Here is a 24,655-nt window from a genome sequence, read left to right as displayed (position 1 = left end):
ATCTCTGGTGAGCTCAAACTGCCAACCTTGTGGTGCACAGTCCAGTCAGTGCATATCCTTATGAGCCACTGCACTCCCTTGGGCTAGTAGTTGAATGTTTTATCTTTAGCACCACCCAGGGCCTCACTAGAGTTCACTCTGACTCATAGGTACTCATAGGACAGAGTAGAGCTGCTCCCTCGGGTTTCACGGGTTGTAAATCTTTATAGGAGCAGAAAGCCATATCTTTCTCCTGTGAAGTCCCTTGATGTGTTTGAACCACTTACCTTGTGCTTTCCAGCCCAATGCTTAACTTACTACACCACTAGGGCTCCTCAGAGGAAGGACAGATGATTGTTAAAATAAAGGAAATATGGCTGAATTATAAACATTCTCCCTTCCCTAATCCAGAAATCAGCACCTTCTTCCAGGACCCTTTCAAAAACTAAGTCCCAATATCTTTTTGGTCTTCAGGAGCTGGTAAAGATACAGACAGACACACCAGAAGCCACTTATAGATTTGTTAAACTTTATTTCCTCTGAGTCTCTGGGGAGGCAGCAGGGATGTAAGGCGAAGTGGCAGTAGCTGCAGGGGCCTGAGCAGAGTTGGTGCTGGGAAGGTCCGGCATGGGCAGGAGGAAAAGGAGGAGATTTAAATATCCAGGGCTGAAAGCCAGCTAATGGGTCTCCTTCATCTGTCTTTGGATTTTGTGCAGCATCTCCTGCATCCGCCGTAGCTAGAATAGGCACATGCATCAAAGTGAGACTTTTGGGGAAGTCCCATAGTGTTGGGGGGATGCCCTTAAACTCTAATCTTTTGAGTCAGGGCCTTGGTAGCCCTGAGATGTAATGGAAACTGAGCAGAACCATCCACCAGCCCAAATAGTCACTAGGGACAGGGACTTTTCTATGGCCAAACCAGTCAGTGCTAAAGTTAATGATCAAGCAGGGATCTCCCAGACCATCAACCCCTAGCACCTCCTCCTGCTCTCACCTCCTCATCTTTCTCTCTTATCAGCTTCTCAGTTTCTGGATCTGTCCCTAGTGGGCCAGCAGGGATGGGGAAGTCGGTACCACTCTCTCGAGTCAGTTTGCTAAGGGGAAGCGGGGGGACAGTGGGTTGGTAAGGCTAGGGGGGACCACAGCACCTGCTCGGATCGAACTCAGGGCCTGCAGAATAACAAGGGAAGGGCTTGATCTCACCCAAGACTGTGCTTGGGATCCCCCCTGCCAGCTCTGTCCTGGCTTCTGGCCATACTTGCGATTCCGTTCCTTCACCACCATGCGGGTCATGCTCTGGATGCACTGTGCCCGGTAGTTCTCATAGTGTGTCTCCCGTGTCACATCTTTCAGGTCCTGCATGTGGGTACGCACCAGCATTGTCCTCAGCTTCACAAAGTCGCAGTGCCCTGGGTTTTCCACTGCACAGCAAGGCTAGGGGTCAGCTAGGGGCATGGGGAGGGGAGAGCCACTGAGAGAAAAGGAACCCCAGGCACAAGCTCAGGGCTTTACCTTCCACGATGCCCCAGGGATAGAGCCGGCCCCGAACTCGTCGTCCTCTGGCCTCTACCACAGTATTGCTGCCAATTACAGCAAATGGGATGCTTTCCTAGAAGAGGTGAAGGAGGCGTATCAACACCCCTGTTCTCACCTGTTCCTTTCCTCCCATTATTTTCATCTCTCTGCTTGACTCTAGGAGGCCAGGGTCCTCTCCCACCTCTTAGGTAGAATTCCACTTCCCTCTCCTGCCCAGAAAAACTTAGCTCCTCCCCGGGGTGGCCCCACCTTTAGGGCTTGGTCCTGTGATTTGAAGTCCTCATCCTCATCAGAGTCACAATCTGGGAACTGGTAGATCTTGATCCCAAAGTGCTCAATCTCCTCCCGGATCTGGCAAACACATATGGAGCCCACAGTTCTGAGAACACCATCTTTTCTAGAAGCCCACCTGCTCCCCACCCCCGTCAGCACCCCTCACTTTGCGTTTCTTGTGTTCCACTTCAGGAGGTGTCAGTGTGTCTGCCTTAGCCAAGATAGGCACGATGTTGACCCGCTGATGCAGGGCCTTCATGAATTCAACATCCAATGGCCGGAGCCTGGGGAACAGGAATCTGTGACCACCTGCTGGTGCCAGCCCTGCCCCTGGTATGCTTGGCCTGTTCCCTTGGCAGCACCCGTTGGTGCCAGGAGCCTCAGGCTCAGACCGTACCCATGGCCGAAGGGTGAGATGAAGTACAGGCAGCAGTGCACCCTGTTATCTTGGATGTTCTTGCGGTTCAGGCCACTCTCATCTCGGAAATACTGCTCAAACTGCTGGTCGATGTATTCTGCCACAGGCCTCCAGCTGGGGCAGGAACAGACAAGCAGAGAAACGGCGGGGAATGGGGGCTGCCTTGTGAGCTCTGGGGCTGCAGAGAAGTAGCGTATACTCTGAGCAATGGTTCCAAGATATTGTTACTCCCTGACTCACTTGTATTATATCTTCTGGAAGATACCTGGGTGAAAAATTTGACTAAGCACACAGACAAAGGTCAGTAAATACTGGTTTAGTGGGAGAAAAAGGGCCCAGGTAAACAGTCAAAGCAATAAGAATAGCAAGGTAGCTGCAGGTAAACACCAATTAGAAGCCAGGGGAACCCAAAGTCTGGATCACAGTCCAGCCTGAGCCTTTGCTCATTTGGTTCCACCTTTCCAAGCCATTCCATCCTTCAAGGCCACATCCAAGAGCCACATGTCTTCCAGGTAGGCTCCTTGGCCTACTGCCAATGCACACTGGTCTCCCCTTCTCTTCACTGAACAGTGATTGATATACACAAGGGGGGCTTTAAAAAGTTCATGGAAAAACTCAACGAAAATATAATGGAATTTTTCCACGGACTTTTGGAAGCCCCCCTTAAACTTAAAATTTAACGTCCTTTGCTCGTAAGGAGCCCTGGTGGTTCTGTGGGGTACACATCAGCCTGTTAATCACAACATCAGCGATGCAAACCCATCAGCTGTTCTGCAGGAGAAACATGAGGCTGTCTGCTCTAGTAAAGGTTTATTGTCTCAGAAATCTGAAATAGGGTTACTATGAGTCAGAATTGACTCCATGGCAGTGGATTTGGTTTTACTTTGGCCCTGACAGGTGGACATTTTGAACATCTCTAAGATCTTATTTTTTAACATGAAACAGTTAAGAGACTTGCTCTAGATCATTTGGCTGGAGCAATTCTTAGTTCAGTTTGTTTGCTACTACTCTTCCTGACCCACTTACTGACTTGAGTTGTTACATGATTGACTCACATGTTAGCGAACACCCCAACCCTGTTCCTCACCCCTAGACTCTCAAGGGCAGGGATCATTCAGGCTTGATTTGTATTCTTTACGATATCCAACACATGGCTAGGTACCTAGTATGTGTACAGTAAATTCCTACAGGTTAACTAAATGAACATACATAGAGGTGTACTGTATAAGGTGCCAGGCATAAATATTTTGATGGAGGGTTAAAAGGAAGTAGGTAGATGATGGAAAGACAGGGTGATGCTTGCTACAATAGAGACCAGGTACTAGTTGGGGCGCATCCAGTTCACGGGGACATACTCCCTGGCATCCTCCCGAGAGCAGGAAAGGTGATGACCACAGAGAGATCACCTCAGTGTATCAGGAGGACTTATGGTGATCCTGTGCCCTGTACTTGCACTGTGCTGTGGCAAGACTATAAGAAATGGCCCTTCCCTTAAGGCTATGTAGTTGAGGATGAACCTGATTGCTGAGCTGAAAGTCACATGTTATAATAATAAAGCATGGAATCGAGAGTGTTCAGAGCACAGAGAGGTCTGTAAGGATCTGATGTTGTTGTCGTTATGCATTGTGGAGTCAGTTCCGACTCATAACAACCCTGCATAGGGTTTCTGAGGCTGTAAATCTCTACAGGAGCAGAAAGCCTCATCATTCTCCCATGGAACAGCTGGTAGTTTCGAACTGCTAACCGTGAGATTACCAGCCCGATTAGTCATTAGTAATTAGCCAGGACCAGTTGGATGGGCATGTAGCCTATGTAATCACTCAGGGCTTCATACTTAGGACCCATGCTTGGTTTAATGCTCTGCTAATTCACTATTTGGCCTCTGATGTGGCACTGTGGATCAGCATTGGACCTGCGAACCACAAGGTCAGCAGTTCAAACCTACCAGCTGCTCCTCAGAAATCCTCTACAGGGTCGCTATGAGTTAGAACTGACTCGATGGCACTTAACAACCACATTCACCATTTTGGAATTCTTAGTGCTTTTTGAACAAGGGGCTCCACATTACAGAGTCAGCCTTGCAGTTATCACCCTCCAAGTCCAGAATGTAATGTACGTAGCCCTTTGCAGTTTGCAGCGCTCATTCACGTGTGTTATTCGGGGGATCTTCAGATCACCGGGGCGAGGTGGGAAGGGCAGGTGTTTTTCTACTGAAGAACTAGAAACCGAACCACAGGCTCAAGAACACACAATCAGTAAACACCAAGTCAAGATTGGGACTCTGCGGCCACGCCTCTCAGCATCACCCTACCTCAGTTCTTCATTAAAAGCACCTGTCTTTCTCATCCCTTCTCCTCCTTATCAACTCTCTTAGGTTTTACTCACTTAGGATAAGCACTAGACTGGCAACTGCCAGGTCACCAGTTCAAACCCACCAGCCCTTTTCAGAAACTCTATACAAGGTCACTAAGTTGGAAGTGACTCAGTGGTACACAACAAGAAGCATGTTTCAAGTTCCTAAAAAAAAAAAAGCTAGAATTGATCAAAGTGTGTGGTAAAGGTGCCTTTTCTTTTGGTAGGTGGCCTGAAGCATGCCTGGAGTTGGAACATGTTTTCCCTTTGCTTCTCCTTTCAACCCTTTATGCCTCCCTCTACACCACCCCACCCCTTCAACAAGGTTTGTGTGTGGCACCTAAAATGTTGCTAGAGAAAGGGAAGAAAGAGAGTGACATTTATTAAATACCTGCCACTGTGTGTCCCTGAGGAGAAAGATGGGGCTGTCTGCTCCTATAAAGGTTTTCAGTCTCAGAAACCCTAAGGAGCAGTTTCTGCTCTTCCTGTGAATTGGAATCAGCTCACTGGCAGTGGGGACTGGGTACGATGTGTCCTGTATTGCTGTGAGTTGAAATTCACTCAGTGGCAATGAGTTTTCTTTTTTGCTGTTTTTAAAAAATGTGTCAGGCCCTGTGATGCATGTCTTCATATGTGTTTTCTTATTCAAGGCTCTTCTCTCTCATCTGGCACCCCTCCTCCCATTCCTAGAATTAAAGACCTCATGTGTCAGAGTTGGAAGGAATATCGGCGATCATTTACTCCAGTCCTTTCCCTCTCACTATACAGAGAAAGAGGCTGTGCTCCAGAAAGGGGGTGTGACATGCTCAAGGTCAAGTGTGGGTATGTCTTTGCCTATGCATCTGTGTGTATATGGGGGAGGGCCAGCCAGGACTGTGCTTGGTCAGACATACCACTCTGTATTGTTTACTGCGTCCCCAAAACCTGGTGTGTCCACGATGGTGAGCCGCAGCCTCACGCCCTTCTCTTCTATGTCCACCGCATGCTTGGTGATCTCCACGGTTTGCATGATCCTCTCTGGAGAAGGAGGAAACTGAGGCCAGGGCAAGGGCAGGGCCCTGCCCAGTCAGGAAGAACTGGCCTGCTCAGCCAATTTCGCCCTGACTGCCTCATCCACACTGCCCCCCTTTCCAGCCCCTGGCTGCCTGTTCTCTGGGAACCAGCAAGGAACACGTTTCCCAACACAGGAAATGCCGGTGGCTGTTGGCTCTGGCCCCAGCCTCTGCTCCCGGCTTTTTTCTTGGATTCCTGGAATCCTTTTGGGGGTCAGAGACACACTCAGAAAGCAGGATTCTGGTCCCTGGCCCACTTCGGCACCCAGATCTTTAGGGAGCTGGCTGGTGGGCTTCCAGGTTGTATGGGACTGTGAAGACATGCCTTCCATCTCTCTAGGAAGCTAAGGTTTCCTTCCATGCTGGAAGGTCTCATCCCTCATGCTCCTCTCCTTCCCTTACCTTCTGCACTGAGGAGTTTCCGGTCCCGGTACAGATCAGTGAGGAAGAGGCTGTTAACAAGCGTAGATTTACCGAGGCCAGATTCTCCTAACAGGAGAGAGGGCAGGCACCAAATCAGAAGGCAAGATCTGCGGCCAAGAAGTTCCCCCACTGGACCAAGGTGTGGAAAGAGCTGCTTTCTAATCTAAGTGGGGAAGTGACTAATTAAACAATAGCAGTTTTGAGCTGGAAAGATCATCTTGTCTAGCCTTCTCATTTGAATGAAGACTAGGAAAGGCAAGAGATTGCCCAAAAGCATACAGAAAGAGGCAAATACTAGAAAACTGTTGGTCATCTGCCCATTTCAACACTTCACACTCCCTGCCACCACCACCACCACCACCACCCCACCCCACAAACACACATACACACTTTCAGGCACTAATGCTCCTGATTAAAATACCAAAAGGCATAGTTACTTGCTGCTTGCTCCTTTCCTACGCATCTCCTTTCCCCACACACACTGTCCCCACCTCGAATGCCCCCAGCCCAGCCAAGCCCCTGCTCTACCTGCCACCATGAGGGTAAAGTCAAAACCTTTCTTCACAGACTTTCGGTGGACCTGGTTGGGGAGGGTAGCAAAGCCCACGTACTCCTTGTCATCCTAGTGAACAGGAAGGCAGACTGCATCAGGGTGACAGGCCCGAGGCACCTCAGGACCCACCACCAGCCTTCTCCTTCTATGTCCTAGAGGAGCAGTGCCAGACTCCTTGGAGGTCTTGTCTGGGGTCACTAGATGAGCCTTCTGCAACTGATGATACTGTCAGTTCCTAATGCTCTCAGGGACAGACATCTGGGAACTGAGGTTGACATGGGACAGACAGCCAGAGCCCCACTGACTCTCTCTCTCTCTCTCTCTCTCTCTCTCTCTCTCTCTCTCTCACACACACACACACTTTTACCCACTCACTGTCTCTTTGTCTCTCTGTCTTTGCTCCCTCCCTGGGTCTCTCTACACTAGCCCATGAAAATCAGATGAAGGCAGGGCTGGAGGCTCTACCTCAGAGGAGTCATAAGGATCGAGCTTGCCCCATGGACTGCGGGGCCTGGCTGAGGGGCTGAGGGGGGCTGGGGCAGAGCAGTACTGGTGGCTGTCAGAGGACTGGGGCCACAAGGGAGATCTGAACTCCAAGTCCTCTTCGTAGCAGCCTGGAGCCTGGGGCCTTGGCTCTGGGATGTGGGGCCTTGGCTCCAGAATTTGGGGCCTCGACACCCAGGCCTTGGCCTCCGGTGGGCGGCAGCTCTCGCTCCCTGGGAAGTCCTTCACGAACTTGGTCAATTCTGTGTCATCCGTTTCCTCCAGGAAGCGCTTGATCTGGGGGGATGGGCAGGGTTTGGGGGAGTAGGTGGCAGGAAGGGAAGAATGAAGGAGGCAGACAGAAGGAGACAAGGGCACAAAAGACCGTGCTTGTGGTTAGAAAGGAAAGAGACTGCAGGAGCAGCCAAGCCAGAGGAAGTCTCAGTATCCTGCCCTCACCTGCTCACAGGCCTCCCCAAAACAAGATGCCAGTAAGGATCGAGAGGTCCAGGAGCAGCCCTGGGCAGTTCCCAGAGACATGGGGCTCCCTCTCAGCACGACGCCCTTCCTGGGGGACTGGCTGAGCCAGAGGCCAGAGACTACCTTGAGGCAGGCAAGTCAGAGGGAGTAAGGGAGAGCAGACGGAGGAGTCAGAGCCAGAGATGAGCGAGGCTTAGTATCCCAGGGAGTGAGCCCAGTTTGAAGGCAGCAGGAATCAGACTGCAGACAGGAAGGAGGAGGAGTGGGCAGCCCCAGGTAACTCCAGAACCAGCAGGGGGCTCTATGCTTCCTTTCTTGTAGGTCTGTGAGCTCCAGGCCAGAGGTGTAGATTGTCCTGGGGGTGCTCACTACCCAGCGCTCAGGAATGCTGACCCTACCTCCTCATTCTAGACTCAGCCATACCAGAGCCTGATCCTGGGTCCCAGGGGATGCTGAATGTGGGTGGAGGGTTACCAGAGGTGTTAGGGGATGAGACTGGAGGGCTGAAGGATGAGTGGGCCGCCAGCACTGACAGCCCCAAACTATAAGAAACTCCTAGTTGCCCTTTTGCCTCTCTGCCCAGAGCTAGGCTCTAGCCAGCTGTGTGTGAATGAAATGAGAGCCACAGAGGTTGGTCAGCACAGAATGATTTGGCTTCTGTCAAGGCCCTGTTCCACCCCATCCCCAGCTTGGAAGAGGGGTCACCCCCTCACCCCCTGCCTCAGTTCTTTACCCCTTAAGAGCCAGCCCCCTGTGTAGGGTGCCTGGCAGTGCAGGGCTCAGCTCTGCCTCATAATACCCATGTGCCACTCCCAGACAATGGACAAGGGACTGACTCTGCAGAGACTGACTCATCCTCTGGGGACTAGCCAAGCCAGTGGGGGACTACCGCCGACCACTGTGGTGTCCCAACCAGACTAGAGGGAGGTAAGACAGTCACGGTCTCCCCGCCTGCCCTCATTTTACAGAGGGGTAATTAAGGAGGTTGATCGGCACACTGCCAGGATTAAGACAGGCTAGAGAAAGCTCCTGATAGCCACTTGCAGGCTGTCACTTAACTTCTTACACCTGCTTGTAGCCATAGTCTCCAGGGTTGGACCCCAAACACAAACCCATTGTTATCAAGTGGATTCTGACTCATAGACACCCTGAAGACAGAGTAGAACTGCTCCTTAGGGTTTCCGAGGGAGGAGACAGCCTCATCTCCCACAAAGCAGCTGGTGGGTTTGAACCGCTGACCTTCTGGTTAGCTGTCCAATGCTTAGCCCACAATGTCACCAACACTCCTTCCAGGGCTAGACAGAGGAGAGAAAAAGAGGGTTCTGTAATCACTGGACAGCTAACTACAAGGTCAGTGGTTCAAACCCCCAACTCTTCCTCAGAAACCCTATATAGGGTTGCTGTGAGTCCGAACCTATTAGATGGCACTTAACAACAGATCCGGCATATGGGGGCTTGCTGAGGAGAAACGGCAAGTCTGACCTAACAGGCCTTTCTCATCCAGAGTTCGAGAGGGCTTCAAAAAGTTTGTGGAAAAATGTAATGAAAAGATAATGGATTTTTTTCCATGAACTTTTTGAAGCCACTTTATATTTGTGGGGCCTAACCAAGTGACCAAACGTCCAATTTATGCTTGTCCTGATATGATGATTAATTGTGCCCCCTTTTGCTCTCAACCATTAATTAATTATATGACTAGGGGAACAGCAGGTCTTGTTGGCTGGGAGCTTAAGAGTCTGGGGAATTCCAGGAAGTCCTGCCCCTCACACTGTGAGCCTGTAGTCAGTCCCAGGTCAGATGAAGGGTGGGAGAGAGAGGACTGTGCTCAGCTTGGTTTCCCCAGGGGCATTCTGAGTGGAGGAAGAAATCAGAATAAGGAGAAGGGGAGGTACAGATGGAGATCCCTAGCCCCCACAGTCTTCTAGCAGAACTACCAGGTACCAGCAGCATCTTATCTGCCAGCCTTGGCTTCTCATCAGCATGGAACAGGACACAGGCGCACAGCTCCATCTCTGCCAGCAGCCAAATCATTTTCTGACTTTGGGCCTCAATCCCAGCCACCGCAAGGGGATAGACAGGTCCAGTCCACCCGTCTCCCAGAGCAGCACCTTACCCCAGCTTCAGTCCTGTCCTCAGGGACAGAATTCCCTTTCCATCCCAGTGAACGGTTCATGCCTCACGCTTCAAGCTCCCTGTCAGCAAGCTCTAGGTCTAATTTTATCTCGCAGGCAAAGTTCCTCACACACAGAAACAGCCGTGTCTTGATGCTCTTGTAATCTGGCTTCCTGGCTTGCTCCCCTTTCTCTTTGACCCCCTGTCTCTGGAAGAGGCCAAAAAAGCCTGTGGAATGTCCTTCCCCACCCTCTCCTCCTCCCCTTCCCTGGACTCCCACCCTCCAAGGACAGCTCAGCTGCAGTAGGATCACTCAGTTTCTCTGCAGTTCCCTCCTCCTCTGATTGGCTGCCCCATGACGCCTGCCTGCTGCCTATCCTGGTGGGCACAGCACCAACCGCCCCAATCTGCAGCACAAGCTCTTAATCCACTGTCCCTTCCTGTTAACCCCAAGGACACTGAGGCCTGCCCCCAAGGTGACCTGGTCTATTCGTGTGTGGAGACAGCCAGCCACCAGGAGACTCCACTTCAAAAGACTCCAATCCCCAATCACCCCTTTCACCTGAACTTTGTTGTTTTTATGTGCCATTATTTCTGACTCATAGAGACCCTGATAGGATTTCCAAGGAGCACTTGGTGGGTTTGAACCGCCAACCTTGTGGTTAGCAATCCAGTGCTGATCCTACAGCACCACAACAAGACTTTAAGCAGTGTTTAAATAGGGTGGGGTGTCCTGCAGCCCACCCTACCAGGGTCTTGGGAATGAACCACTTTTCTTCCCAATCGTTTCTCTGTTCTCCCAGGAAAGAACTCTTCTTCCATCCACTACCTTCAGAGAACTGCTTCTAGATGGATCACAGAGCGGAGTCTCTGTTCTGGGGACTCTTCCCACCCTAGGACATTTGACCTTGGTTTCGTGGGGACCTTCATCCCATCACCCCATGTTTTCCATAGAGCTAACTGGGTAGTGATCTCTGAGGGGCCTTAGTTCAGGCCAGTGGGAGACTTGCATCCCAGAGACTTGAGAGGTGCCTATTAGGTGGGAGACAAACCGGAGACACTGGCTGGTAGTATGCAGATGCAGGCCAGTGGTGCTGGTCTGGTCAGGAACCCCCTTTATCAATTTGAGAAGTATCTTAATTTCAGGGCCTAATGTTGTTTGAAACCTCAGTGTCAGCAGTTCAAGCTCACCAGCGGCTCCTCAGAAACCCTATACAGGGTTTGCTATGAGTCAGAACCGACTAAATGGCACTTAATAACAACAATGTCCAATTGTGAAAGAGCCCTGGTGGTATAGTGGTTAAGTGCTTGGCTGCTAACGGAAAGGTTGGCAGTTCAAACCCATCGGCAACTCCTCAGGAGAAAGATGTGGCAGTCTACTTCCATCAAGGTTTACAGCCTTGGAACCCTGCAGGGCAGTTCCACTCTTGTGTTACCACTGCTTCTAATCAAATTGACTCCACGGCAATGGGACTGTCCTGTTGTGAATGGTCCTTTCTTGCCTCGCAAGGGAGGCTGGGGAGAGAAAGCACTCCCAGATGACAGATACCTCAAGCTGCTTTGCCCTGAGGAGAGAAGGTCTATCTCAAGTCTCAGGTTGGTTATTAATGTTGGTATGTCATTCTTTTCACATGCAAATAAAACCCCTGGGACTTCTGGACAGGGGAAGTTGGGACACTGCCCTCCTTTGACAAGGAGACCCTTCTAGAGGAGTCTGGCCTGACACGAACCAACTGGCCTAAGAACTGGCTGGCTTGCGGACCTGAGGGGCCTAAAGCTGAGATTTAGGGGGTGGGAGGAGGGTGCCTTTATTTAGAGAAAAACAGTGAGGCCTCAGCCCAGCTGTAAGCACCATGACCTCAGCTGAACTGAACTTAGTGTGTGGCAGAAAAGCCCCTCTGATCCCTGCTGGGCTTGGCACTAGGGACAGCCAGTGCTCCCTCAGGCTTCCAATCCTGTCCATCCTTATGTGGAGAAGAGAAGGGGGACAAGGAAAAAGACAGGCACCGTTTGGCCTCTCCCAGGAACCCCCCTTTGTGGAAGGTCACAGGGTCATCAGGACTTCCTGGCCAAGACTTGGGCCTCTGCCTGGACACAGCTTGAGAGACAAGAACCCAAAAGATTGGCCTTTCTAGACCTGGGGGCTTCTGATTCCCACCCAGGGCCCTGGGACTAATCAGAGATCCCCCGACTGCTGTAAACAGCCTGTGCCTCCTCATGCAGAGGGCAAAAACTGGGGACTTCTTGCAGACCAGGAGGAAAAGCTGGGTGGGGCTTGGAGGCCCTAACCACCAGCACTATGTATTTATGACAGGCTCTAGCAAAGGCAGGAGCAGAGCTGCCATCCTCACAGCCAAGCATCAAGATAACTTCCTACCTGAGCGCCTGTGAGTAGGCTGGCTGGGGTTACAACTTCTCTTCCCACTACAGGCAAGTGGCAGGTACCACCACCACCCTCCCCACACACTGCAGAGGGACCTGGCTGGGGGGTGTGGGTATACATGCAGCAGAGAACGCTTCCATGGTTCCTGTGGCGGAGGCACAGGTATATAGCTTTCCCCGGTTGGGGGGTGGAAGGGTGATCAGAATGATGCTCTGGGCTTCTCTCTCTCAGGGGCTGCCCTTGCCAGGTGATGCAGAGAGGACCCTAAGGCTCTCTCCTGGGAAGGATGGGCAGTGTTTGTGTGCCTTTTCTGGGTGTTTTCCAAAGGAAGTTGGTGCCGGCTACTGGAACCAGGGTAGATAGATGAGGAGTCCACCCAGGTAGCAGCAGATCCAGACAAGGGCAGAGAGCCTCACGTCTGCTTATCACTGACGCACCCTTCCTCCCTTGGCCAACGCGCGTCTTGGCCGGCCGGGACCTTCCTCTGAGCACGGACCCACCCCTGCATCTAAGAAAGCAGGCAGTACCCTAGGGGTCGGGTTGAGGTCTGCTTGGCCGCTGCTCTGACCAGTGGGAGAAACTTGGGAGCGACGCCCGCCCGCAGTGCCTGCCAGTGCTCAAGGTGGGCCATTGTGCCCCCCGCCCCGCAGAGCCGAGGCTGCGGCGCCCTAGGTCCCCAGACTCGCCGGGGAGCGGCGGGTCCTGAGCGCCCGGGCCCTGCCCCGCGCCGGTCCGCCTTACCATGGCTGCAGCCCGGGCCGGGCCGGCTCCTCCTGGACAGCGCCTGAGCGAGCCGTGGCGGGAGCTGCGTGCCGACCTCGCTGCACAGTTGGCTCCCGCCTGCCGGAGGCGGGGCCCAGGGGCGGGGCCTGCCACCTCCCCGCCGTGGGAGGAGGGCTCGAAATGGGCTTGGGGTTGGGGGGGCTGGTTTCGCCCCTCCGCCCCCCAGAACTCCGAAGGCTCAGGGTATTGAAAGTCACTTCAGGGTTCAGGGAGGAGTGGGAAGCTCTGGTCCTCATCCCGAGGGCAGCACTTGACGCTTGACCCTTCCTTACTCAGTCCCTGGAGGGTAGCTTCTTTAGGCCGTGCAACACTGCGGGGCTAGAACTAAGTCCCCTTAGAAAACAGAATGGCGCACCCGTTATCCTGGGAAGAACAGGGGCATCTGTGCAAGTTGGAGAGAAACAACTAACTATCCAAGAGATTCAGCAAGGTTTGCAGGGAACGAAGCCAGTTGATGGACTAGTAAGAGTCCAAGTTACTAACTCTTCACAATCCACTACGCCCCCTAAGGTGGAACATCAGACATTCCTCACTTGCACCCAAGAGACAGGTTCCCAAGAGGCTCCCTTCATGCAGGACCCCAGATTAAAGATGAAAGAGGATTTGTCGCATACATTATCCAGGGGAAAATCTGCTAAGGAGGCTGGAAGAGAAAAACAGAGTGGTCCTCACAGGGCTCTTGGAGCCTTGGCTGGGGGTGAGGATAATGGCGAGGGCCTCGGAGAGATGCTGTGAGGCAGCTGGTCCATCAGCTTTAGAGGCATTAGTAACTCAGAAGACTCAGAGCAGCAGCTAAGGGGAGGTAGGGGCTTGGTGAAGGATTTCCTGAGCTAAGCCAGTTGGGCTCTTAAGCAAGTCTGGAGCAGCTTGACCCTTCCTGATGTCCCAGAGGCCTGTGTATCCTATTTCAGCCTGATCTGTGGCTCGGTGGTCATGGTTGGAATCAGTAAGGATTCTACAGAGGGAAGGAGGAGGGCTTGGGACAGCACGTGGGATCAGGCCCGGAAAAACATGGAGTGGCTACTGGAGATGTTACTGGATTATATTTGGCACTGGTGGGCTAGAGCATTCACAAGAAGGCTCCTTGACTAAGTGACCTGGGGCAACTCTCTTCACCTCTCTGGGCCTCAGTTTCCACATCTGAAAATGAGATTATACAAGATGGTGTCTAAAGGTCCTTGCAGCTTTAGCATTCTAAAAGCAGATGCAGTAGAGCAAAGAAGGTATGCTGCACGCTGCTGCTGTAGGCTTGGAGAAGGAGAGCAAGGCTTCAGCAAGAGGTGCTGAAGAAAAGCTGGGCCTCAGAGACTCCAGAGGATCTCAGAGAAGGAGGAGGAGACAGAGGGTGGGAGGCAGCAACTTGGCTCCTGTAAAAGGGAATCTCTAAAGGTATGAACAGGCTCCAGGAAAAGGCCTGGGGTAAATAAGGAGACTTGAAGTTATACTCAGGGAAACAAAGACAAAAAGGAATTTCTTCAAAGAAGAGAGAAACAATGGCTGTTGGAACCATACAGAAGTAGCAGCTACTGCTGCCATAAAAAAACAAAAGTTTGAGCTACATAGAGCCCCACTGCGGGGAACTAGCTACAAGCTGCGAGTGTTCATGGCGTACTCATGAGACTATCTCTTGGGTGCTTCCACTCAGTAGTCAATCTGGCCTGGGGTGGAGGTGCTGGGCCTAGGAAGAAAGTCTATTTTGAGGAAGGCAGCCTTCTTTTCCTCCACATAACATAAGCTCCCTGCCCCCTAGGCCCTGGCTATAGTCCAAGTATGGACACAGACACATTCCAGAAGGCAGCTCCGCTAGCTCACCCTCAGCTGTGCTTGGAATCCCAGCACTGCTCTAGCACCTGCTATTCAGAGCCCTGAGTGTCTTAAAGACATTGAGGCCATCTTTTGAGGTAGCCAAGGCCCCTAGACAGACCTGGAGCCATAGGACTCAGCTCCAAACAGACTCTTGGTGCCCTGGTGGCCAGAGTCTCTGTAATCACTGCACCACAGGCCCAGTAATGAGGCATGCTGGGAGAAATCAAAGCTGAAGTTTGACTGTGAGCCATTCTACCCTAGCAAGTCCCTCAGCCTAATCCTGCAGCCTTCAGGGGTCTTGGAGAGAACTTAGTCTGAGCATAAGTCCCTATGCCAACTTTGGCTATTATTTCACTGCCTGAGAGTCTCTTCTCTCTAGGCTTAGGTCCCCCCATTCAAAGGGGAGAGAACTAGAATCCCCTCAGTACTAGCTTTCACATTCTGTATTGAAGGAAATAGGGATTCACACCTGGTCAGAAGCAGGGCTGAGATATAACCACCCTTTCATGAATTAATGGCTACTCAGAGTTCCTCCCCACCTTACCTGACAGATGGTCTGCTCAACCTTGTCACAAAGCCCCCCAGCTCTTGAAGCTCTAGATTTCTCTTGAAATTTAGCATCCCATTGGACATTAATCCCTGAGAGCTTCTGGGGTGGGGCATTTCAGCCAAGTGTCCGGGGGGGACTGGATGCTTAGCTGGACAGAGTGTGATCCCTCTGGGGAATTTTTGACTCAGTAGTCACGGCTCCGGCCTGCTTGTCCTGGGCTCCCCCCGCTGCTTAGGTCAATATGGTCTGGAAGACCTTCTGGACTTCTTCACTGGGTCTTTCTCACCTACCCATGATTGAAGGTCATGTGGCACTAAGGAACCAGGGCCCAAATTCAAAGCCAAGAAGAAAAAACAATGATCACAGAAAACCAGGATTTCAGATCCGCATGACCAGGAAGAGTCCCTTTTGCCGCTCAGGTACTGAGAGTTTCCCTTAAGTGGTACATGAAGGAATTGTGCCCACAGCCCCAATGTGTATGAGTCACTGACCATCTGCTTAGTTCCTGGGCCTGGTGAGGTCAAAGGGCTATCACTTGGGTGTGTCTTTCAAGGAAACCTCAGTCAGTCTGTCCAGCAAGGTCCATGTGGAGGCAAGAAACCAAAACCCATTCCTCCCCAAACTGCTTTCCAGTATCCTATGATCCTGGGGCAGGCATGAGAAGTGGTGGCGAGACCAAGGGGCACTGTATTTGTTTCCTGGCACCTGCTGAGCAGCTGCACTGAGAGGCAGTTCTGGAGTTGGCAGGATGCTAAGAAACCAGCCTGTTGGATCAGCAGACTATCCTGTCCGACACCTTCTCTGCAGCAGTGCAGGGTCACAGGAACTCAGGAACAGAAGGGACTTATGTACCTTGTAATGCAACTACCTACCTACCTGATGCTGAATCCTCTCTCAAACCCTCCTGCTTTTCCAACCTCTGTTTGAATACCTCCCATGGCCAAAGTTCACTAACTGGAGGGCTGGGGGTGGGAGTGGGGTGGCTTGGTGATGGATTTCCTGAGCTAAGCTGGATCTGGCTCTTGTGTTAAGTCTCAAGAAGCATGACCCTTTCTGATATCCCAGAGGCCTGCCTATCCTATTGCAATCTGATCTGTGACTCAGTGGTCCTACAATCTTTGAGAAGCTGAGTACCAAATTCTTCATTATACTGAGCCAAAATCTATCTACTGGCCTTTCCCTCCAAGTGCCTCCATGCTGAAAGCTTTGCTAACTCATATCAGTAGACTTTATTTTGTCCTTTGGTGTCCATCCCCTTTCAAGTGACCCATCTGGGTATTTTTCTCTTCCAAATTACTCACAAACCCCTCAAGAATAGAGTGTGTCTTCTATTTTAACCTCTGTACACTTCAATTTCGCAAGCATGTGATGTGTTATCCATCTGGGCGGCCAGGCCTCTGCCCCCAGGAGATGTCTGATCAATATGAATTGACTGAGAGGAATCATTGATTCGTTTTCCACCTGGATTTTGGAGGACAAAGCTAGAGGCTCTGGGCCCCACAAACACACCCATCCCTTGTCCTTCATGCTGTCGGCTTATCAATGCCCACCCTCAGAGTTCACAGAGAAGTTTTTCCCTTCACAAGCCTTTATCTCTAAAGATAAAGTTATTTTCTAAGTTGATGTCGCTACAGAAGATATAGTTGCAACCCTGTGGCAAGATACTCCCTAAAGTGCTCCCAGCTTTGTAGAGCAAGCTCTGAAACTCAATTTCTTCATCTGTGAAGTAGGGAGAAAAATTCCATCTCATAGGGTTGCTATGAAGATTCATTAAGGTGGAACGCTTAGCATGGTTGTTGTTATGTGCCATGGAGTCGGTTCTGACTCATAGCGACCCTGTACAGGGTTTCCAAGGCTGTAGATCTTTACGGGAGCAGAAAACCTCATCTTCCATGGAACAGCTGGTAGTTTCGAACTGCTGACCTTGCAGTTCACAGTCCGACTTGTAACCACTACGCTACCAGAGCTCCTTCTTGGCATGGTATAATTACTCAAATAAATGGTAGCTAATGGGAATATTATCAACACCAAACTAGCAAGCATCAACTGTGACTATTTCAAATGCCTTCCCTCCAAAGGATTACGAGTGTGTGTGTGTGATGGGCACAGAGGAATGGGAGGAGGGAGAATTCCAGACTAATGCTTTGGACAAAAGTGACATTGGAATGACTATGCTGCCACCAACTGTGGAGTCAGCTTCTCCAGCTAGATACCACTCGATCTCTAGAAAGTTGGTCTTAGCTCCAGATCTACTGACCCCCAACTCCCAAAAACATAACTGCGTAGACCCCTGGAGCTAGATGACTATGCCTCTGGTGGGTGTGCCAAGGATGGGACTTTGGCCCAGTCTTCCCACCCACAACATCCGAGCCTGAGTTTCTCTTAGGAACTGTCTCACATTCTGTCCCCCTCTTCCAAGCCTTCTTTCAGTCCCCCGGGTGCAGCTGTCTCTTGCTGCTCCCCTCGTAACAGCTGGGGCAAAAGCAGCTGAGCTGAGGAGTGTGAGGGAACATGGCCATTTCTGCAACTCAAGGTGGCCTCTCTCTGGCTGAGCAGCTGTTAATGTGGCTCCTGGGTGACAGATTTGCTTCTTCACCCAACTGTGTACCCTGTCCTCTGAAGCCTACCTCCCTAATCTACCCAGAAAAAGTCACCGTTTCAAACACTCCTGAAGCACTCGCATAGAAAGATACGCTATTGGAGATGAATAGGTTCCAAGCAGAGGACCACATAGCTTCTGAAAATACATCAGAAAGTCCAAAATGGATGTAGCATGTTCTTCCCCACATAGGCTCATTCTAGGCAGAACAAAACACCATGTAAGTCTGACCTCCAGTCTGACATAAAGCCCATGAAGAAGGTGTAGTGTTTTTCAGCTCCCATTTTATAGACAGAGGGGACCAACCCACCTTGGTTTCACAGGGAAACCAGCACATATTTTCAGAAGCTATTTGCTAAGTAAGACAAACCTTATCAACACCACAGGCTACCCTAAGGTGACCAACTGCTCCACTTGGCCCAGGAGGCTCCTGGGATGCAGGACTTTCAGTGCTAAAACTGGAAAACGTTCCAGGCAAACCTAGATGAGCTGGTCATTGAAGTCTGTCCCAAACTAGCAAGTCTCGGTCAGGGGATCTTCTATTCCCATCCTGCACTGGACTTACCTTCCCATGGCAGCTGGAAATGAACAAGGTACCATCTGACAGGGAAGAGACCTGCTTCCTAAAAGCTGTCTGGTGAAGGTCAACTTGCCATGAAAAGCCTCCTCAGGAGACCTGACCCATTTTCTGCAACTCAACTCCATTCTTCCAACAATTCCTCTCAACTGCAAGCCTCCATCCAAAGCAAGAGAAAGTAGGGCAGTGGGAAAGATGGTTTTTAGGATTCTTTTCAGACAGCCCATGTTCCAGGATTCTGTTAATATCCTCATGAATGGGAGTCACCCCAGGTTCCTTTTAAGACTTGGATTTTCCTTGTTAAAGGAAGTGCACCTGTGCAAAACTTCCCTTTAGCTCAGGATTCAATAGAAGGACCTCCTCTCCCAGGGGCCAGAGGACATGATATTCTAAAGACACTGATGTCTGACTTAGCGATCAGTGAGACAGCCTCCTCTGGTTGCTGTCCTGCTTTCCAGAGTTGGTTTCTTGCATAATTGATAGATATCTCCAGGAGTAAACTACATTGTCCCCTGACAGCCTGGAAGTCACATCCAAGGGCAAGTAGGTCAGGCTCCTTGAGGACACAGGGTTCTGAGTCCAGGGCACCCCTATCATCCGAGGCACTGCAGTCCCTGCCATGAAGAGTTGCTTTATTCCCAGGGATTCCCCAAGGCTGTGTGAGAAGGCAGCCCCTGCTGACCCAATAGGGTACCCTGGGGACCTTCCTACTGAGCTTCTACTAGTTCTGACACTAAAAAAACATCATCTACAATGCTGCCCTCAGTCCAACACAACCTCCTCTGGGGAGACGCTAGCACCTAATGTCCCAATCTAAGGGCGCAAAACATCTGTCCATGCCACTCCTTAGACAAAAGGGCCTTGAGGGGCCACTTGGCAGGAGACAGAGAGAGGCTGAATCAGGCACTGCCCCCAGCTGGGGATCCAGAGGGGCTTGTGAAGCTCAACAACAAACATGCTGGCTTCCAGGAGCCAGGCGCCCGTGGTTGGACCACCAGAGAATTCCTGACGGGAATGGAATCTGGGACAGGCTCTATGGTCAACCATTCCCAGACCAGAGGAGCCAGAAGCCTTAGATGTCAGCACATAGAGCTGCCCATGGGCCACGTGGCAGTCTGGGAAGGTCCAGTTCTCATGCTTTACAAAGACAGTACCTGGTCCACCTCGATGCCACCCCACTTCTAGAGAACCAGAGAAGGCCAGCTAGCCCAGTTCACTGGGAGCATTCTCTTTCTGATTTCTGGGGAACAGCACTGTTACTGAACAGGGCTGGAGAGCTGTAATTATCTAGACAGGATAAGAGCTATTTTGGGAAGGAACCATCCACTGCCAAGGCTTTTGACTTCCTAAACTAAAACAAGATGCACAGAAAAAGGATGAGGGTGAGGAAGAATGAGGAGTCTGTTCAATCAAAAACATCACATCCTGAACAAAGGGGAAACATTAACCCTTTCTTTCATCCATCCCAAAGGTATAAATTTGTATCAAAAGACAAGATGGCCCTGGCTTTGGACAGGAGAGTGTAACCTGATGCCCTGTGGCAGCCCTCTCTCCTAAGACCTCCAATAGCACTTACTCTGTCCCATTTATTTTGACATTTGTGCCCAAACTGTTTCATACTGTTGTTGAAATGCTTCCTGTCGGTGTCTTATCTCCCCCAACCAGATGGGAAGTTTCTCAAAGCCAAAGAATGTGTGTCCCCCATAGTGCCTAGCAGAGTGCTAGCATTGGAACAAAAATTGCTTATTGAAGGAAGGAAGGGAGAGGAGGGAGGAAGGAAGGAAAAAAGGGAGTGAGCAAGGGAGGGATTTACTGTCTTGCATGGAGATCATCTCTAAAAGTAGCTGTTCCCACCCACAGCTGAGTTCAGGGTGCAGGGCTGGGGAAGGAGCCAAGGCAGAGAGGGTGGTAGTGATATTTCTGGACACCTCCCTTTCAGCTGTTCTGCTATCTGAGCTCAGGCTGCCAACACCCGATTTGTTTTCCATTTGTAGTCGATTGTGTATCCTGGGCCAGCCCATGGATGGAACCCAATGAAGGCCATTTCAAGACTTTGGACAAGGCAAGGGAAAGAATGGAAGCAGGAAGAGATCTGACTATTGTATCAAACATGGACCAAGAAGAATCAGTGTACTTAAGGGAACAATGCACTGTGAAACCAGGACAGTCTGCTACACTCAGGACACGGCTGCCAGAAGCAGAGTCCACCATGTGCCTTTTTAAGTTGAGGAACCAGATCATGTGTAACCCAGAAAAACAGGCCCTTTCTGGAATGCCCTGGGCTAAAGAAGGGGGAGCCACGTGGGGACCGATGAACCAGTGGTTGCCCAGATCACCTCCCTGTAGAACACTTGGCAGGAGTCTTTATCTCTTCTCTTTCTTTCCAGGGCTGCAACTGGCTCATATTGCAAACCTCTGTGCAAAGCTTGCCCCTGAGGAGATGCAGCCCCACAGGTGCACATGTGGGCAAAATTTCAGCTCCCACCTGCTCCCTCTGCCAGGTGTCCTCGTGCAGTGATCAACCTGCCCAGCCACAGGTACCAACCAGCTCTGTCTGTCTCCCTCCACACCCACTTCCATTGGAGGACAGGAGAGCAATTTGGTTAACCGAGGACACAGAAGGCTGGAAGTGACCTCCCAGGGGCGTTCTTACCTCCTCATCTGTCATAACGGAGAAGTAGAAGCCGGGCATTCCCAGGGGACAGCAAATGAAATTCAGAGAGTGCCAACAGGAGAGGAAAAGGAATTTTACTAAAGATGCCCATGGACTTAGACATAACCTGACCCAAATCCCTTCCTAATGCACATGCCCCAATAAAAACAACTGGCATTTACTGAATGGTCACTATTGCCAGGAACCACACTAAATGCTTTACATATAATAGCTTGATTAGTCCACACAATAACCCTTAGATGAGGTCATTATCCTCATTAATAAATGGGGAAACTGAGTCTTAGATCAGTAAACTAGCTTATCTAAGGCCTCACAGTTAGGAAATCGTAGGCTCAGGGCTTAAACAGTAACAGTAATAAAACAGCAGGGTCCATACTTTACAGAGCTTTGTTCCCTCAAGAGCAGGGTTGCCCTTCTCCACTCTGCTGTTACAGCAGTCTGAGGGCTCATGCTGGTTGGGTTTGAATTGCATTCCCAAGACTTTTTTCCCCAGGAACTTTCTCATCCACAGCCCTGGTCTCCCTCCTGCTCATTAGGGCTGAAGCATAGTTTCAGCCACAAATATCACAGCATGAACTCCCTGCTACCAAAATTCACAAAACATTTAGGCCCTGGAGATACCTCTCTAAGGATTCTAGAGCTGGCTGCAGGACCCACTGATGACCTCAAGTGGAAAGCCTAGATATCACTGAAGATCCTGCCCGAGCAGCAGCCAGTGTTTCTTCTGGGGGTGGGGGCTTGAGTAGGATTCTAAGTCACCAGAGAAACATATGAGAAGAGACCCCCAATGTGGCTTAGTGTGAGGTCAGCCCTGAGCAAGGCTGTGATACAGGTAGTTTGCCTTGGTGTCTCTTCATCACTTGACAGTTATGATCAGCTAAACTGAAAGGTCATCAGTTTAAGTTGTTCTCCATTCTAGAAGTGGCTTCCCATTGAAAGAAGATTCTTAAAAATGAAAAAAGTTCCAAGTCCCAAAGGAATGACTCACATGATGGAATTTTAGTAAGATGAGAAGTTCTTCTGCTCCGTCACATCAAAACCCCAGCTGGTACCCTCCTCTCAGATGGAGATCTGTAGCTACACAGCCACCCACCAGCCGGCCCATCCTCCGCCACCCCAACCACCCACAATAGGTCCCTAGAAAGAGAAAAGCACAGACCTTTTAGCCACCAGATGACACGATTGTACATTTCCTCAGAGACATCTGAAAGTAAAGAGAGGTTGTTTTTTCCCCTCCCTGAGATGTATACCCCCACCCCACACTACTTTTATCTCTGTCTAGCTCCATGTTTTTCTTCCCCAAAGTGCCCGCAGACCTTGATTTTCCAAGGAACAATTCCAGGCTAGGATTCAACATCACATCCCCACTCTGCTTCTCCTTTTCTCACACCTCTTTGTGTCACATTAACAAATGCCTGTCCCCTCCTGGAAGTCTAAATCTCCGCCCCACCAGCTCAGCTCTGCCCACCTTCTCCACTCTGTTGCCGGAATACTTACCTGAAGACCTTATTCTCTTTAACAGCCCTTACCAGCCCTCACCCCAGCTCAGTTCTTCATCTCGTGTCTCGGGAAGCAGCTTCTGACCCTGGAAACCACTCTCTACTACCTTCCATTGAAAAGTTAAGCAGCGTTGCCTGGAAGAGTCAGTGTTTGATGACTGGCCCAAACATCGTGATTGATGTCATTAGTTTGGGGCTCAGAGAAGCTGGCAGGAAGTGGGTAGTGGGCTCAAGGATGAGACTAGCTTTGACACTGCAGGAGGGTAACCCCGAGGTCCAGAATGAAGAAAAGGCCTTTTCTGCCCACCCAAACATCCCACCTCTATAAATTGGGGCTGCACCTGGGCAGTCTGCTTCTTCACATACCCAAGAAGAAAGCACTAAACCTTTGAATGGGTTGTTTGGAGGTATGCTTGGGGGCCTGTGGCGCTTCCCTCAAAGGTGCCTGGTTTGGAGACTGTTTTGCTGCTGCTGCCACTGCTGGTGGAGGTGGTGACGATGCTGGTGGTGATGCTAGTGGACTTGCCTTCTCTCTCTGTAACGTCAGCTCTTCATAGAAAGAATTTGAGTCCTTTTCAAAAAAGGACAATAAAGAATCTAGGGGAGCAGGGGACTTAGGCTCAAAATTAGGTGTTGCTTGCCTGCTTTCAGGCATTTCAACTTCAGGATTGAGTAATGTCCACCATGAGGAGTCAGGTCCATACCTAGGTAGGGAACGAGGGGGCAAGGGTCGAGGGGTCAGTTCCAGTTCCACATGCTTTGGGATGGGTCCTGAAGATGTATGAACAGTTTCTGGGGGTCTCTGGACATGCTGCTTATAGATAGGCTCTGAAGGTGCAAAGATTCCAGAAGATTTGTAGCTCTCAGGTACTGCTCGAGCTGCACGTTGAGTTGGCTGCCCTCCTTGGGAAATGGTGACCTTGCGGAACTCACCATCTCTGGTTGAGGACTTCATGCCAGACTCCATTGTTCCCATTGAGACCTTTGTGGAGCTTTTGGGTTCAGTATAGACAGAATACTTGTGGGCAGAATCCAGCTCTGGACGTGGAGAAACGCGGTGTCCACCTTCCAAATCTCTAAGGACAGAAAATTTGAGGCATGATTCCAAGTTTACATTCTTCTGTAAAGGCTTTGCATCTGAATAAATTGAACTGTGAGGTCCCATTTCAGACTCTTGGCCAGGGATCCTTCTCTGCATTGTCCGAGGCTCTGGATAGAATCGGCAGATGCCATGTTCTGGGCTAGAGGGTGTCCTTGAAGATTTGGTATCAGCAGCAGTCAAAGTCCTCCGGATGGGGTCAGTTTGGACTGCTTCATCCCTTGGGTGAAGTGAAATCTTACGGGGAACTCTGACCCCTTGTGGGTTCTGGACCTTAGAGGGTGGTTCTTCTTCCTGCTGTAAGACTTCTAGGTTATCCTTTGGGTCTAGAAAACTCAACCGGCGAGTGGTTCTGGCATCTGTGTTTAGTGAGGAGTGGTGGGCGCTCTCACGTACTGCAGCAGGGGCATTTTTCCGTACTGTTTCCTCCCTAGGTAAGGTAACATTCCGGTGTATAGAGACATTGTGGGAAGCAGCCGTCTGAGTTTGCTGTGTTTTTCGGTGAGGAGAGATTTGACGGGATGTTTCTGTTCTCGGCCGGGCCTCGGTGCCCCGAAGGGAGGGTGCACTGGAAAGGTTAGGCCCTGATTGTGGGGAGAAAAATCGAGGATACTCTGTAGTGATGGGATGCGCAGGTTCTGACTTTCCATGGGAGATGGTAGCACCTCTCTGGCTTGAGGCAAAAGCATGTCCCCGATGAGGGATTGCGTTACTACCCTCAGCCCCCTTATGTGTTGAAACTGCTACTTTGGACCCAACTTTATTTGTCTTGACCACCGGATAGACTGTGCCCCTCTGAGGAGATCCCATACTTCACTGCTGACGTGTATCCAGGATCCTAATGAAGCCTGAATATTTACCCTCAGTTTTAAGAACTGCTGTTATTCTAAGAATGCTGCGAATTGGTCCCTTAGCTACCTCTCTGTCAAGTGATGTCATAAAGGAAGGAGCTTCCTACTAAACATCCTGGCCATCAGTCACAATTGTATTCAGTTTGTATTTGGAGTTAACAAGACCAAGCATT

At 50.7% G+C, this 24,655-nt stretch overlaps 2 protein-coding genes across 5 annotated transcripts; both read right to left on the bottom strand.

The window, feature by feature from the left end:
• Window positions 1–480: 480 nt before the first annotated feature.
• On the bottom strand, window positions 481–21,164 carry SEPT4 (septin 4). 4 transcript variants are annotated; one of them, XM_006832385.1, is made up of 12 exons: window positions 21,013–21,164; window positions 7,052–7,366; window positions 6,562–6,655; window positions 6,013–6,099; window positions 5,452–5,575; window positions 2,186–2,320; window positions 1,955–2,072; window positions 1,765–1,866; window positions 1,492–1,588; window positions 1,238–1,400; window positions 974–1,073; window positions 481–716 (listed from the first exon to the last, which is right to left on the bottom strand). In XM_006832385.1, exons 1-12 carry the CDS (start codon window positions 21,049–21,051, stop codon window positions 657–659), a joined length of 1,434 nt encoding a protein of 477 aa, XP_006832448.1. In that variant the 5' UTR covers window positions 21,052–21,164; the 3' UTR covers window positions 481–656. The 4 variants fall into 4 exon arrangements, with proteins under 4 accessions (XP_006832448.1, XP_006832447.1, XP_006832449.1 ...); XM_006832384.1 differs by lacking the exon at window positions 21,013–21,164 and adding an exon at window positions 9,663–10,007 and having other exon boundaries at window positions 486–716; XM_006832386.1 differs by lacking the exon at window positions 21,013–21,164 and adding an exon at window positions 12,786–12,891 and having other exon boundaries at window positions 487–716.
• Window positions 21,165–21,718: 554 nt separating this feature from the next.
• On the bottom strand, window positions 21,719–24,441 carry LOC102842536 (chromosome unknown open reading frame, human C17orf47). The gene is made up of 3 exons (XM_006833636.1): window positions 22,899–24,441; window positions 22,127–22,237; window positions 21,719–21,783 (listed from the first exon to the last, which is right to left on the bottom strand). Exons 1-3 carry the CDS (start codon window positions 24,439–24,441, stop codon window positions 21,719–21,721), a joined length of 1,719 nt encoding a protein of 572 aa, XP_006833699.1.
• Between the last annotated feature and the right edge of the window lie 214 nt (window positions 24,442–24,655).

This window comes from Chrysochloris asiatica, unplaced genomic scaffold, assembly GCF_000296735.1.
Source record: "Chrysochloris asiatica unplaced genomic scaffold, ChrAsi1.0 scaffold00007, whole genome shotgun sequence".
NCBI classification, from domain to species: Eukaryota; Metazoa; Chordata; class Mammalia; order Afrosoricida; family Chrysochloridae; genus Chrysochloris; species Chrysochloris asiatica.
Note: the sequence above shows the minus strand (reverse complement) of the source record. Positions and strands in the feature narration are given on the sequence as shown.